Genomic DNA, 14,034 nt, shown 5'->3' on the forward strand with positions numbered 1-14,034 from the left:
GTCTAGGTTATCCAGTTTATTGGTGTACAGTTGTTCATGGTACTCTCTTATAATCTTTTATTTCTGTAAAATCAGTAGTAATGTCCCCACTCATTTCTGATATTAGTCATATGAGTCCTCTCTTTTTTTTCTTAGTCAGTCTTGCTAATGGACATAGGTTTTTATTTTTTATTATTTTTTTTATTTTTTAAAGATTTTATTTATTTATTCGACAGAGATAGAGATAGCCAGCAAGAGAGGGAACACAAGCAGGGGGAGTGGGAGAGGAAGAAGCAGGCTCACAGCGGAGGAGCCTGATGTGGGGCTTGATCCCACAACGCCGGGATCACGCCCTGAGCCGAAGGCAGACGCTTAACTGCTGTGCCACCCAGGCGCCCCCTGGACATAGGTTTTTAATTATCTTGGATGTATACCTAGGAGTGGAATTGCTGGATTGTATGGTAATGCTATGTTTAACATTTTGAGGAACTGCCACACTTTTCTAAAGTACCTGCATCATTGTACATTCCCCCCATCGTTGTATGAGGCTTCCAGTTTGTTACCCCAGACCTAGGATGGGGTCCAGTGACCTTTGTTCTGGACTAGTTCTCCGGGTGATTCTGATGCACGCTAAAGTTTGTAGACCACTGGCATAGTATTTTTAGCTAGTAGCACCTAGAGATTACTAGGAAAATCTTACTTGCCCAATGAGATGGCCTCCTTGTCCTCCTCTTTGTTCTAATTCATCCTCACCATCTCTTGCCAAATGTGAGATCAGATACTTTTGGTAACAAGTAGCAGAAAATCTCAAACTAGCCTAAACAGTGGAAGAAATTAATTGGCTTGCATATTTTATTTGAAACGTCCAGGGGAAGGTCAGGTTTGAGGGGGATTTCGAGCACTGCTCAGTTACGCTGTGATTTTCTCTGCCCTCCTCTTTATATCAGCCATGTCTTCAATACTGGTTTCCCTCATGGTTGCAAGATGGCTGCCTGCAACCATCAAAGCTTTGTGCTTCCTTTTTTTTTTTTATAATAATTTTTTATTATGTTATGTTAGTCACCATACAGCATATCCTTAGTTTTTGATGTAGTGTTCCATGATTCATTATTTGCGTATAACACCCAGTGCACCATGCAATATGTGTTCTCCTTAATACCCATCACCGGCCTATCCCAGTACCCCACCCTCCTTGTACTTCCTGATAGGCTCCAGAGGGAACTATCATGGCATCCCACACCACAAAGCAGAGTTCAGCAGCTTGGCTGTGCTTATACCAGCCCTGAGCCAGCCCTCAGGGCAAAAGGCAGAGAATTTCCTTGATTGGGTTAGGCTCCTCTCCCCACTGGGGATGAGGTGAGTCCCACTCAGCTATCCTGACTGTTTCGCAAAAGGGAAGGAAAGAATGCTGTGTATGCGGGGGGAGGACAGCCGTGACACCCTGGCCTTTTTGCTCTTTGCGCCAAATCCACTGTTCCTCTGCTTTTCCACCCTCTAGAGATACCATCCAGGGGGATCCTCTAAAGCAGAAACCTGTCTGTAACACCGCTTATTAACCCCCCTGGTGCCTTTCTCCAGACACACACGCAGCGCCTTCAGGGTCAAGTTCATACTTTGAGATGTTCGAGTTCTAGTTCCAGGTGACCTTTGTGACCCCCCTCTCTTCCCATCCATTTGAACCCCTTGGAACATTCCACCATCCCCCCTTCATACTCCTCCTGCTGCTTGGCCTCTGTGCTTTCTGTATTCTGCCTGCAATGTCTTTGTCCTTCTTCTGGCAAGTTTGCCCTTCAAAACTGGCTCTTCTCTGGGACACCCTCCAGGATGGCCACAGGGTTTTAGGTAACACAGTCACGATGTGCCTGTATTGGCCTCTGCCTATAGTCTTGGGGCAGGGACCTGTCTGGTTCATCTTGGGTCCCCAGTCCTCAGGCTTGTTATACACAGAGCTCAGATAGTGTTTGTTGATCAAATATGACTTCTGTGGCCCTGCTGTGTCTAGCAGTGTGGGCCCTCGGTTGGGCAGACCCTGGTTGACCCTCAGTTGGTACTTGTTGATGGATTAAACTGATTACAAACCTCACTTCTCCAGGTCCTGAGAAAACCCTGAGCCACAAGTGGCGTGTTGCTCTCGGGGGAGCGTGAAGGATGAGCCTCCGATGGGTTCAAGGGGGTGGTCCTTGGTACTTGTAGCTGTTGGGGTGGGGCTTGGTGAGGGCTTGGAGGCTTTCAGCTTTGCACCCAGGAACCCTTGGTCCTGAGAGCCTCTTTCCATCCCCGGACACAGTGAGCACAGGCCTGCTAGGGCTTTACGTGTGGACAGACGTAGATACCCCGGCCCCGTGCAGCTGAATAGATGCATCTCCTGCCTGCGGTTCTTTTAGGCCAGTTTTCCCCATAAAAAAAAAAAAAAGTTTATTTCTGATATTTTTATAACTCCTATTTGTTGATTAAAATGTAGACCGTATATACTCGTATATATGTTCTGTAATCCTTCCCTGGGTATTGACAGATGTGCTTCCATTCTGTTTTCTAAGCATGCATATTTAGTGACTTCCTAAGGTCGTGAGATGCTTATTTTATTTTTATTTATCGTTATTTTATTAACTGAGATTATTTTGTTAACTAAACCCCATGCATTTTTTTTTAAAGATTTTACTTATTTTAGAGAGAGAGAGAGCATGCTTGCACAGGTGCACAGGCACACAAACAAACACACACACACAAACACACACACACACGCATGCGCGTGCGTAAGCGGGGTGGGGGGAGACGGAGAGGGAGAAGCAGACTCCCCGCTGAGCAGGGATCCCGAAGCAGGGCTCGATCCCAGGACTCCAGGATCACGACCTGAGCCAAAGGCAGACACCCAACCGACTGAGCCACCCAGGCACCCCAAACCCCATGCATTTTTGTAGAAGTTGCCCTGCAGCCCTGCCGCTGACAAGCTGAAATGTGGAGCATTAAGATCTGTATAATGGGACCTAGTAAGAGCTATGTTATGAAAGGGCCACATCAAGGCACTAAGATGTGAAATTTTCTCCCATCCAAAAGGATGGGCGAAGAAAAAGGGGGCGGCTGTGGAAGAAAACCCAAGCCATATTTTGGTCTACATGAGAGGGTAGTCAGGCAGTCTTTACACAAAGGTTAATGGGATATGACTCTAACACATGCGTGATTAATACCAAGGAACGCTGTTTCTTTAGACTTGGGGAGGTTGGTCGTCTTTTACAAACACTTCATTGGGGTCCGTATACAAGTTGTGAAATAGTGTGGATTTAATCCTGGCATAGAGCCAAAAGTTGGTACATTTATTCCCGGGAATAAAACCAAAGCTAAGCTCAGAGCTTCCCAGCAGGCAAAGCAATCAGTCAATCAATCAATCAGTAAATTTTAAAAAATTATAAAAGGGAAGTGCCTGGGGTCACGGAGATCTTGAATTGCAGAAGAGGAAGTGAACCAGATTGACAGGAGGCTCAGGCTTTCCTAGTACTGATCTCTGGAGAGGACAGTCGCAGGGAGCTTGTGTAAGGATATTGTGTAAGGGACAGTTTCACTGACTGATGCAGGAACTGCCTGGGTTTGGCCACTTCTCGCCAAAATGACTCTTCATGATAACAGCGGGCGTGTTGAGGAACTGTAGTTCTAGGAAGGCCTAGATTGGTGAGAAGCCCGAATAACATGGTCTGAGTGTGTGACGCTGGCTGGTGGTCTTGTTTGTGAGAGATTCAACAGGAGCGTATTAACTGGTGGGGCTTGGCTCTCGTGCTTTCGTGTTGAGCATCTCGTTTAACTGCCTTGACATTGGACGTAGAGGTGATCAGTGCCATTTTACAGATGAAATTGAAGGCTCGGGGGGATTCAGTGACTTACTCAAGGTCACATAGCCAATTAAATGGCACTACCAGGACTTGAATTCAGGTCCATCTTGTCCTTTCCAATGGCCCGCTGTTTGAGAAGGGGGAAGTGCCTGAGCCTGCCCTGTCTTCAAGTTGTGGGCGGAGCTGGGCCTGTTGCTTTGTAAACACCACCTCATCCAGTCCTTACAGGAACTCTGGGCCGTCCTCAGTATTCTCCCATTTTAGAGAGGTGGGTCATGGCCCAAGGCCACACATATTAAGGGCTGGAGAGGAAGAGCCGGGGCTCTTGACCTGGGTTTGGTGGGGGGACTTCAGGCTGTGCAAGAATTCAGTAGAACTGCATGCAAACACTTGTTTCTGTTTGCATTTTTCTGGGTGAGAAGAGAGAGGATACCTTTCATGGAGTCTCAGAAACCAACATAAAACAGAAAAATCCCAGACCTTTGAGCTCAAGGAGGGAGAATCCTCGTAACAGCTCGTACTGACTGAGCCCCAGCTGGGTGCCTGTCGCCCGGCAAGACCTGGATGACCTGTCATTCCTGTGGGATTTGGCTGTGTACCCCCCACCGTACAGGCTGCTCAGATAGGTGGTTTTGCATGAAAATTTTGCTTCTTTTCTGCATTGCCTCTCGTGGCTTTTCTAGCAGTTAGTAGGATTTTTTTTTTTTTTTTGACCTGTGGAGCTGAGAGTTATTAAGAGGCAGAATAAGGTGCTGTCCTGCAAGAGGTCAGTGCCTGTGTCCGGGTCACCACTGTTCCCTGACCGCTGGGAGCGTGCCTGGTTGGCTGGTGGTTGGTTAAATGAAGCAGCCACTCAATGAATGAGTGGGAGAAAGAAGTACCTCATCTCACTGTTCTGGGTTGTAGGACATTAATTCATCCCTGATGACTTTTTTTTTTTAAAGATTTTATTTATTTATTTGACAGAGATACAGACAGCCAGCGAGAGAGGGAACACAAGCAGGGGGAGTGGGAGAGGAAGAAGCAGGCTCATAGTGGAGGAGCCTGATGTGGGGCTCGATCCCATAACGCCGGGATCACGCCCTGAGCCGAAGGCAGACGCTTAACGACTGAGCCACCCAGGCCCCCACATCCCTGATGACTTTTATCCAAGGTCACCGTAGTGTTAGAAGTCCTGGGGGAGTGCTGGCCAGGCACGACTGGAGTGACCCTAGGAGCCTCAGAGGCCACGTCCTCCTCCCTGGCAGGAGGTGGTGTGCGAGCCGGCAGTGTCTCCATACGTGGCTCTCTCCGGGGGTGTGGAGCCTCCCCACAGCGTGATGCAGGCCTGTCTGCTGGAGGGCCGGCTCTGTCTTGCTTCTCCCAGTATCTAGTACCTCTAGTGTCCCTGGCCCCCTTCTTGACCTGCTGTGGTTTCTTGCGTCCAGACGTGGCCCTCCCCCCGAATATAGCCCAGTGGTGGGGCCCACTTAAGAGCAGTGGCATCAGCAGCCCCATCGTCCAGCTGAGAAAATGCACTCAGTTGAAGTCACTTGCCCAAGGCCATAGCTAGTGAACGGTGGGCCGGGGACCTGGGTCCAGCCCTGTATCACTGCATCCTTATATTTACATTGCCGGGAAGTCTCTGGAAGGTCTCCCACACGCCAGAGACTCATGGAAACACTGAGGCCACTCCTCCCTCCTCTGGCTGGAGAACAGCTCTGGCCCAGCGGGTTATGGCTGCGGTTTTCTTTCCCATTGCGAGAATGACGGGCCACACTGCACGGTGTCTGCCTCTGCCAAGCTAAGTTGGAGGGACTTCGCAATAAGCAGCGCCAGGTGCTGGAAGCAGGGAGGAGATTTCAGGAATGTCTGCTACAGTTCATGAGGCTCTCCCCCTTCTCTACCTACTTGCTTCCATAATTTCAGGAAAAAAACAGCATCTTTGCACATGTGATAGGAGCCCAGGGTGGGGAAGAAAGAGCGAGGATGGAAGAGAGCCAGAGGAGAGGGCCTGGGTTGGCACCAATGGCACTTTGCAGTCTTCTTGCCCTTCTCTGCCCCTGTGCTGGGAGCCCCTTGAGGGCCTGGGTCTGGTGGTTCTCCAGGGTGCACTACCTACTGGGTGTGTGATGAGTGAATGAATGAATGACCTGGGGAGTTAGGAGAACTTTCTAGTGCAGGACCTGCCTCTGAATAATCTGTAGCCTTCATCAGCCCCATCCCCTTTCTGGGCCTGGGTTTCTAAACCTGAGCTGGTCTTCAAGGCGCCGATGTTCTGGTGTTCCAAGCCAGTGAGGGCCCTGGCCTCTAGAAGATGGAGAGAGGCAAAAGATGCATGCTGGGATTCCTCGAGGGCTTGGCCGGCTTGTATGTGGGCAGAGGGGTGCTCTGAGCCTGCTGGCTGTGGAGCCTAGGAAGTGGGGCAGCTGGCAGGTGGGGACGCAGGAGGAGGGCAGGCCGGAGGAGCAGGAAGGGTGCAGGCTGGTGGCAAAGGCTGTGTATGGCAGCTGTGGGTTTCCATGGCAACTATTTTATTCCCCCCTCCTGAAAAATGCCCAGCAACCCAGCTTTTAGAGCCTCCTGTGAGGGCTGGGGGTCAGATTAGGGTAGTGCAGACTGGACAGGCCCCAGGGGCAGGAGGAGAGGCTGGGGAGCTCGGGGCATTGGGAGCTGGCTGATCCTGCCAGCACCAGGGCCAGGTCCTGGGCTGTGCACCCCTGCTCATTGTTACTTTGCCTTGTGTTTTCTGCAGATTATGATCGAGTTCTGTCCTGGGGGAGCTGTGGACGCCATCATGCTGGGTGAGTCTTCCTTGATCCGGTGCGGTGGTGCTGGGGTGGGCTCTAGGGCCCTAGGCTGGGCCTGGTGTCCTTCACTCCCCCGTCCCAGCAATGCACGTGGCCTGTTTGAGTACCTTTACGCTCTGTCCCCTTTCGGGAGTAGGGGCTGGATTCTTGGAGAGAATGCAGGCACTCATTAGAAAGCCAACACTTCCTGTTCAAAAAGCCATGTGTCCTTGAGCTGGTCACTCACCCCCTCAAGCCTCGGAGGCCATAAGATGGGTGTGATGCCTCCTTTGCCCCACCCCACGGCACCCTTAGGAGGTGAAAATGAGACACCTGAGGGAGGTTCTTTGAAAAGTGGGGGTCCCCACCCATTTTGTGAGACCTTAATGGGGATGTTATCAGGTTTTGATATCCTAGACAAGCATGAACAGTAAAAAAAAAAAAAAAAAAAAAAAAAAAGAAAGAAACACTTTTGGGAATATTTTATGAATAGTCACTGTATACCGGAGACTGTGGTGGGTGCTTCCATGTATATGATCCGAGTATTTCTGTTTTATTCCTGACCAGATTGACACTTTAGAGGGGTTAGGGGGCTGGCCGAGAGCCCCACAGCAGGACTGAGATGGGGGCCTGGGTCTTGCCGGCTTGGTGGCCGAGGGTCTGGGGCCGCAGAACATTGAGAGGCAGGCCCAGGATTGTGGCGTGGCTCAGGAGAGGGGAGGGTTTCAGTATAACGTAGCACTATTCAGCCACTCTTTTATTGTGAGGAAGGTATTTTCCCCCTGAGTTTATCTCAGGAATCTTGTGAGTTTGTGGCAGCCCTTTCCAGAGCCGTGGAAGTGCTGGCCTTCCTTGCACAGCCGCTTACCGCTGCCAGGGTTCTCAGAGCGGGAAATGACAGTAGGTGACTGCATGTGAGTAGTTATGTGATACGGCCCTTGGGTGTTCCTTCTCTCAGCACAGAATGCCTTTGCAGATTTTCATTGTACTGGGTAGAATTTAACAAAATAAAAATGGTGGTCTTGTAGGAGTTGAGACTCTCTAGGTTATAAGGCAATCAAAGACTGTTTCAATTGGTTTAGTGGGGAAAAAAAGGTGGGAGATGTGGGGGGGGGGAGTTTATTTGCACAAATAACTAAAAAGTTCAAGGGCTTCTGGCTTCAGGCACAGCTTGATCTAGGAGGGGTTTTTTTGTTTATTTTGCTTTTTGTGTTTTTTTGCTTTTTTATGTTCTCATAAGAACTTGGTTTCCTTCTCCAACTCTTGGCCCCACTTTCCTCTGTGTTGGTCCCATTCTCACACTGGCTTTATTGTTCATGGTGACAAGGTGGCTGTAGGCGCTCCAGCAATCATATCTATATTCCAAACAGCAGGATAGAAGAAGGGAGGGTAGGACAACTCCACAAACACACACCCCATTTCCACTTTTTACAGGAGCCGTTACAGAAGCCCCACATGACACTTTTATTTACCTCTCATTGGCCAGATCATAACAGCACATAGCCGGAAGACAGGCTGGGATACGTGGTCTTCTCGCTGGGTGGCCATGTGTTCAGATACTAAAAAAGAAGGGGAGAATGAGAGCCACCTACCAGCCTCTGCCTCTCCAGGTGTACAGCTTAGCTCCATGAGGCCTGCGGGAGAATGTCAGAGATGGAAGAGGCGTGTATGCATACCAAGTCCTTGACCTCATTCATAACCAGGGCAGGACCCCGGGCTATGGCTTAGCCTGCAGGCCGACTCACTCTCTCACTCCCTGGCTCAGTTCTCCTGGGGTATCTGACTGCTCCAGCCCCAGGTGGTTTTCTCTCTGTTGGTGGCCGCAGTTAAGGCAACATTGCCATCAGCATTCTAGAAGTCAAGGTGGGAGAAGAAAGGGTGGGATGGGGAGACCTGACAAGGTGAGACCCGGCCCTGGTTGCAGCTGTGTGATGAGGCATGGACTCTCCCGCAGATGCCTGCCCTGCTTAGAGGGACTTTCTGCCCTTACATCTCCCCACCACCCTGCGGAATCACGTAGAGTGACGAGCCTGGGCTGGGGGTCCAAGAGACCTGAGGTCTGTTCTGGGTTCCTCTGGGGTAGCTGTGGGGCGCTGGGCTGGTCCCTTTGTGAGATGAGGGGAATATGCACGGCATTTCACTGTATGGTCTCTCTAGTTAGTTAACACCCAGTGTTTGCTCTGATCTGGTTGGCCTGGCCTTGTCAGCTCTTAAAAACGTTTGGCTCTTAGCCCTCCTGTGGAGGAGAGGGGGTGGGGGAGCTGGCTGAGGTTTCAAACAGACGTCAGACTCTTCTGCAATGTTGCAGATTTTTTTAATATGAAGAAAATATTCATGTATTGCTGTGTAATCAGAAATTAATCTTAAGAATTTATCATACTGTATGATTCCAATTATATGACATTCTGGAGAAGGCAAGACAATGGGGACAGAAATCAAAGTCATGATAGCTTAGGGGCTGGAGATGGGAGTGAAATGTTGATCACACACAAATTTGGGGGAATGATGGAAACATTGTATATCTGAATCGTGGTGGTGGTTACGTGACTATATGTTTGTCCAAATTTGTAGAATTGTACATCTGAACAAAAATGAACTTTGCTGTCGATAAATTCCATCACAATAAATTGGGCTTTAAAAAGGTCTGTCTACCTTACTGGTTATTGTAAGATGAAATGAAAGAATGCATGCAAGTCCCTAACTCCACGCCCAGTACATTGGTAAAGGTCAGAAAATGGTGACCAGGAGACCATCATCATCATCATCATTAATTTGCTTAGTCTGATTTCATTTATGCAGAGAAATCAGACACGAGCAAGTCACATTTTGACATTTAAAAAAAATTGCTGCAGATAATCTCGCATTATCTCAGGACCAGCATAACAATAATCACCTTATTGACTGTCCCTTGTACTGAGGAGTGAACATGCTTTATGGCTGGAGCCCGGCCTACGTTGCTTCTCATCATCTCATTTTATGGATTAGATGAAGGCACAGACAGATGGAGCACCTTCGAGAAACCACATAGCTAATAAGGGGCAGTGCCTCGGTTCAGGCTCAGTCTGGGTGGTCCTGAGGCCCCCCTCTGAGGGGGCTCTGAGTCTGTCCGTGGGTTGAGGGGACACGGGAGTTAAGGATGAGGCCACAGGGAGCGATAGGGTTGGTAGACCCCAGAGAGGGACCTGTGGTCTGGGGCCAGGCTGCTGGCTCCTCCACCCTGTCTGGTATATTTTCCCCAAGCCTGTGGGATCCTTCCTTGCTTTCTGGCCAGGCGCAGCAGGAAGTGGGGGGGAGACAGACGGGGGAGTGCTGCCCTAGTCAGAGTGGGGCCTGGCAGCAGTGCCCTGGCTGGCCAGCCCTGGAGCCTGCGGCCTGGGGACAGTACAGATGGCTCGGTGGCAACAAGCACTAAGTAATCACGATGGCCAGTGGGTCAGTGGGTGCGGGATGTTGACTTTGAGTCTTCTCATGCCCTCCTTCCCTCTACACCCACTCAGTCCCATGTTCTGTCATTCCCACCTCCCTTAGCCGTTGGGTCAGGAATGCTTCCTCTCCGAAGCCTTGGCTGGGGCACCGTGACGGCCCCCGGACAAACTCCCTGCCTCCTCTTACGGCCCTATAAGCTCTTCACTCACCCCGCTAGGGAGAATTTCTTAAATGCAAAAATCAGATTGCCTCTGCCTGCTTAGGGCCTCTCCTGGACTGCCTGTGGCCTTTCAAAGAAAGGGTAGCCTTCATAGGTGACCTGCAAGGTTCTGCGTGACCAGGGCCTTCTGACCTCTGACCTCAATTCGCTTTCCCCTCATCCTTCTCCTTCAGTCAAAAAGAGTCCTTTGTGCATGCGGTGCCCCCCGCGTGGAAAACTCCTCTTTGTGCTCCCCACCTGCTCAGAGAAGGGCCCCGCCCCCTCCAAACGGACACTGGGACGTACCAGTGTGCTTTGTGTCTCCCCGACCGGCTCACAGAGGCTCTTGATGACAGCCTCCTGACCAGCCCCTCACCTTCCAGCTCCACCACCAGCCAGCTCCTATTTCTTCCACACCAGCCCGTGCCAGCCTCCAGGCCTCTACTTCTGCCTCTTCCTCGACCTGGAATTACCTGGAATGACTTGGAGTGCCCTGACCCCACCTTTTTGCCTCTCAAATACCGGCTCTTCCTACAAGACACTTGAATGCCCTTTCTTCTGGGGAGCCTGCTAATTCCCAGGCAGAAGGGCTTGCTGCCCATCCTGCCCGCCCCCAGCCCCCATCCACATCCCAGTGTGTTCCGAGCATGGCTTACCGTTCCACGCGCCCTCCGTGTCCCTGCACCGAGCATGGAGCCTGACATGGAGTGAGTGTCACTCACTGTCTGCTTGCAGAATGGATCTTTCCTTCTTGGAAGGGTTTTGTTTATGAACCTGAGCTCTGAAGCGGACTGACTGGCTTGAATCTAAGATCTGTGAATTTCTACCTGTGTGACCTTGAGCAAGTGTGTTGACCTCTCTGAGCCTTGGCTTCTTCATCTGTCAATTGAGGTAATAACTGTGCCTGCTTTATAGTGTTACTATGAGGACAAAATAGGTAACATGGGGAGTGCTTAGAAGTGAACTTGGTACATGGTAAGTGCTCAGTGATGTTGGGGGCTTCGTATTTCTTGTACCTGGCAGAGCCTGACATTCAGCCTGCCTGCAGTGAGTGTGTGCTGAATTGACAGTGGTTCTCCTCTGTTTCCAGAGCTAGACAGAGGCCTCACGGAGCCCCAGATTCAGGTGGTGTGCCGCCAGATGCTGGAAGCCCTCCACTTTCTGCACGGCAAGAAGATCATCCACCGGGATCTGAAAGCCGGCAACGTGCTGATGACCCTCGAGGGAGACATCAGGCTGGGTAAGGGGTGTCTGTGGGTGAAGACGGGAAGGCAGACCCCCCCCCAGTGCCTGCCTGGGGGTTGTCAGCCTGGCCTCTGTGGGCAGGTGGGAGTGGTGTGTGTGGGATCCTCTCCGTGGCCCAGGGTGTCCGTGGTCTCCTTTACCTCCCCTGGGCCGCAGAACGCAGACCGTTCCCATTGGCTCAGTCTGACCCACTGGTTCTCAACTGAGGGAGATTTTGTCCCCCAGGGACATCTGGCAATGTCTAGAGCCATCTTTGGTTGTCACAACTAGGGCAGGGGAGACTCCTGGCATCTGGCGCAGAGGGGCGAGGGACGCTCAATGTCCTGCAGTGCACAGGACGGCCGCTCACCACACAGCGATCCTGCTTGTGGGGCTTGTGTGCGCTGTGGGAGGGGCTGGTCTCTGCCCTTTTGCTCCTGCTTCTAGTCAAGAGAATTTGAGTGAGTGTGACAGGTGGAGGGACGAGTCTGCCTCCATTCGCAGATAGAAAATAGTGCATCAGGCGTATCTATCAGAACAAACCTTTTATATTTTCATGTCTCTTCTCTCCTTAAGCTTTTTTAAAAAATGTGGTAAAACATATACAACATAAAATTTATCATCTTAGCTTTGAAGCGCACAGTTCGGGGGGCATGAAGTACATTCATATTGTCGGGCAGCCATCACCACCATCCGTCTCCGGAAACTTCCCATCATCCCAAACTGAAACACCGTGCCCATTGAACACTAACCCCCACCCCGAGCCCCAGCCCCTGGTATCCCCCCTTCTGCTTTTGGTCTCTGATTTTGACGGCTCTAGGGAACCTCATGTAAGTGTGATCGTTGGCGCTTTGGTGTCTGGTGTATTTCACTCAGCGTCACGTGCTCGAGGTTCCTCTATGTTGTAGCAGGTGTCAGAAGTTCTTTGTGTCTTTCACACTTTTTTTTTCTAACCAAAATAACACACACACACACACACACACACACACACGCCTCCTCTGCTCCCACCACCTTCTTTCCTCATCGGTTTCCAGTGACAACACTTCTAACTCCTCTCACGTTTCCTCCTGCATTGATAAATAATATGCTTATCATGCTGTTTCTAAAGTAATGATTTTTATTGTTTGATGAAAAAATAATACGTTTATTATACAAAATTTACATAGTACAGGAAGGCTTAGAGGGGAAAGCCAGGAAGTACCTCCAGTCTCATTACCTGGATGTTGGCACTGGTGGTCATCCCAGGCAAGGTCTGCGTCTCTGCCTGGAGAGGGATGTACAGCTAGGTGTTGGGCAGTGGATACTCTCTTGTTTACCAGTTTGACTGCATTCCACTCTATTTTCTAGTAACTTCTTCCTGGTAGCTAAATCATTCATTCATCTGCACACCTCCCCCTTCCTCAACCCTGTCCTTCCAACATAGGAATGTCAGTACTGTCGTTCCTCTAGTGGAACCTTTGTGGCTTTAAGGAATGTTTGAATTATGTTCATAAGAAACTGCACCAGTGTTGAGTCTGTGTGATGGAGAACTGCAGGGATAGGCATGAGGATTGGAACAGAATGGTACAGTACGATCAAGGACATCTACCACAGGAGGGCAGCTCCCAGCATTCTTGCTTGGAGGGCTCTGAGGCTCAGATAGGTTGGGGACCTGCCTGCTGACCCCAGGGCCACTGGCTCACTTCTTAGGGCTGGCCCACATCACTGGACTCACTTCCACATGTGCTTTGAGCTGAGGGGTTAGGGTAGGGCTGGGCCTTACAAAATGTATGCAAGACTGGGAGGCTCTCAGATTTAGTGCATTTTAGTCCTTTGGAGGGCTCCTAACACGCAGATTGCTGGGTGTGACCCCAGGGCTCTGTCTGGGCAGGGGCCCAAGCATTTAATTTTCTTTTGTTTTCTTTTTTCTTCTCTTTTCTTTTTTTAAAGATTTATTTATTTGAGAGAGAGACAGAACATGGGTGGGGGGAGAGGCAGAGGGAGAGAATCTTCAAGCAGAGTCCCCACTGAGTGTGGAGCCAGGTGCGGGGCTCCATCCACAACCCATGAGCTCATGACCTGAGCCGAAACCAAGAGTTGGACACTGAACCAGCTGAGCCCCCCAGGCACCCCAAAACTTGCATTTCTTCTTCTTCTTCTTCTTTTTTAACCTTTTATTTATTGGGACGCCTGGGTAACTCAGTTGGTTAAGCGTCTGCCTTCAGCTTAGGTCATGCATGATCCCAGGGTCCTGCGATCAAGTCCCACATTGGGCTCCTTGCTCAGCAGGGAGCCTGCTTCTCCCTCTGCCTGCCTCTCCCCCTGCGTGTGCTCACTCTCTCTCTGACAAATAAATAAAATCTAAAAAAAACCCCCTTATTTATTTATTTATTTATTTTAGAGAGCACGAGCCAGGGCCGGGTAGGGGGCACGGGCAGAGGGAGAGGAGAGAGAGAACCTCAAGCAGACTCTGGGCTGAGCATGGAGCTTGATGGCGAGGCCCCATCCCATGACCCTGAGATCATGACCTGAGCCAAAAATCAAGAGCTGGACGCTTAACCAGCTGAGCCCCCCAGGTGCCTCAGAATTTGCATTTCTGATAAGCTCCCAGCTGCTGATGGGGGACCCCACTTTGATA

General features: G+C 50.4%; 1 protein-coding gene across 2 annotated transcripts in view; it reads left to right on the forward strand.

Moving 5' to 3' along the window:
- Positions 1-14,034, forward strand: part of STK10 (serine/threonine kinase 10) — a 124,170-nt gene that overhangs the window by 47,770 nt on the left and 62,366 nt on the right. For both annotated transcript variants that reach the window (XM_034656737.1, XM_034656736.1), the window contains exons 3-4: positions 6,535-6,583; positions 11,284-11,433. In XM_034656737.1, the coding sequence (XP_034512628.1) occupies positions 6,535-6,583; positions 11,284-11,433 (199 nt within the window). The remainder of the gene's footprint in view (positions 1-6,534; positions 6,584-11,283; positions 11,434-14,034) is intronic.

Source organism: Ailuropoda melanoleuca, chromosome 3 (genome assembly GCF_002007445.2).
Source record: "Ailuropoda melanoleuca isolate Jingjing chromosome 3, ASM200744v2, whole genome shotgun sequence".
NCBI lineage: Eukaryota > Metazoa > Chordata > Mammalia > Carnivora > Ursidae > Ailuropoda > Ailuropoda melanoleuca.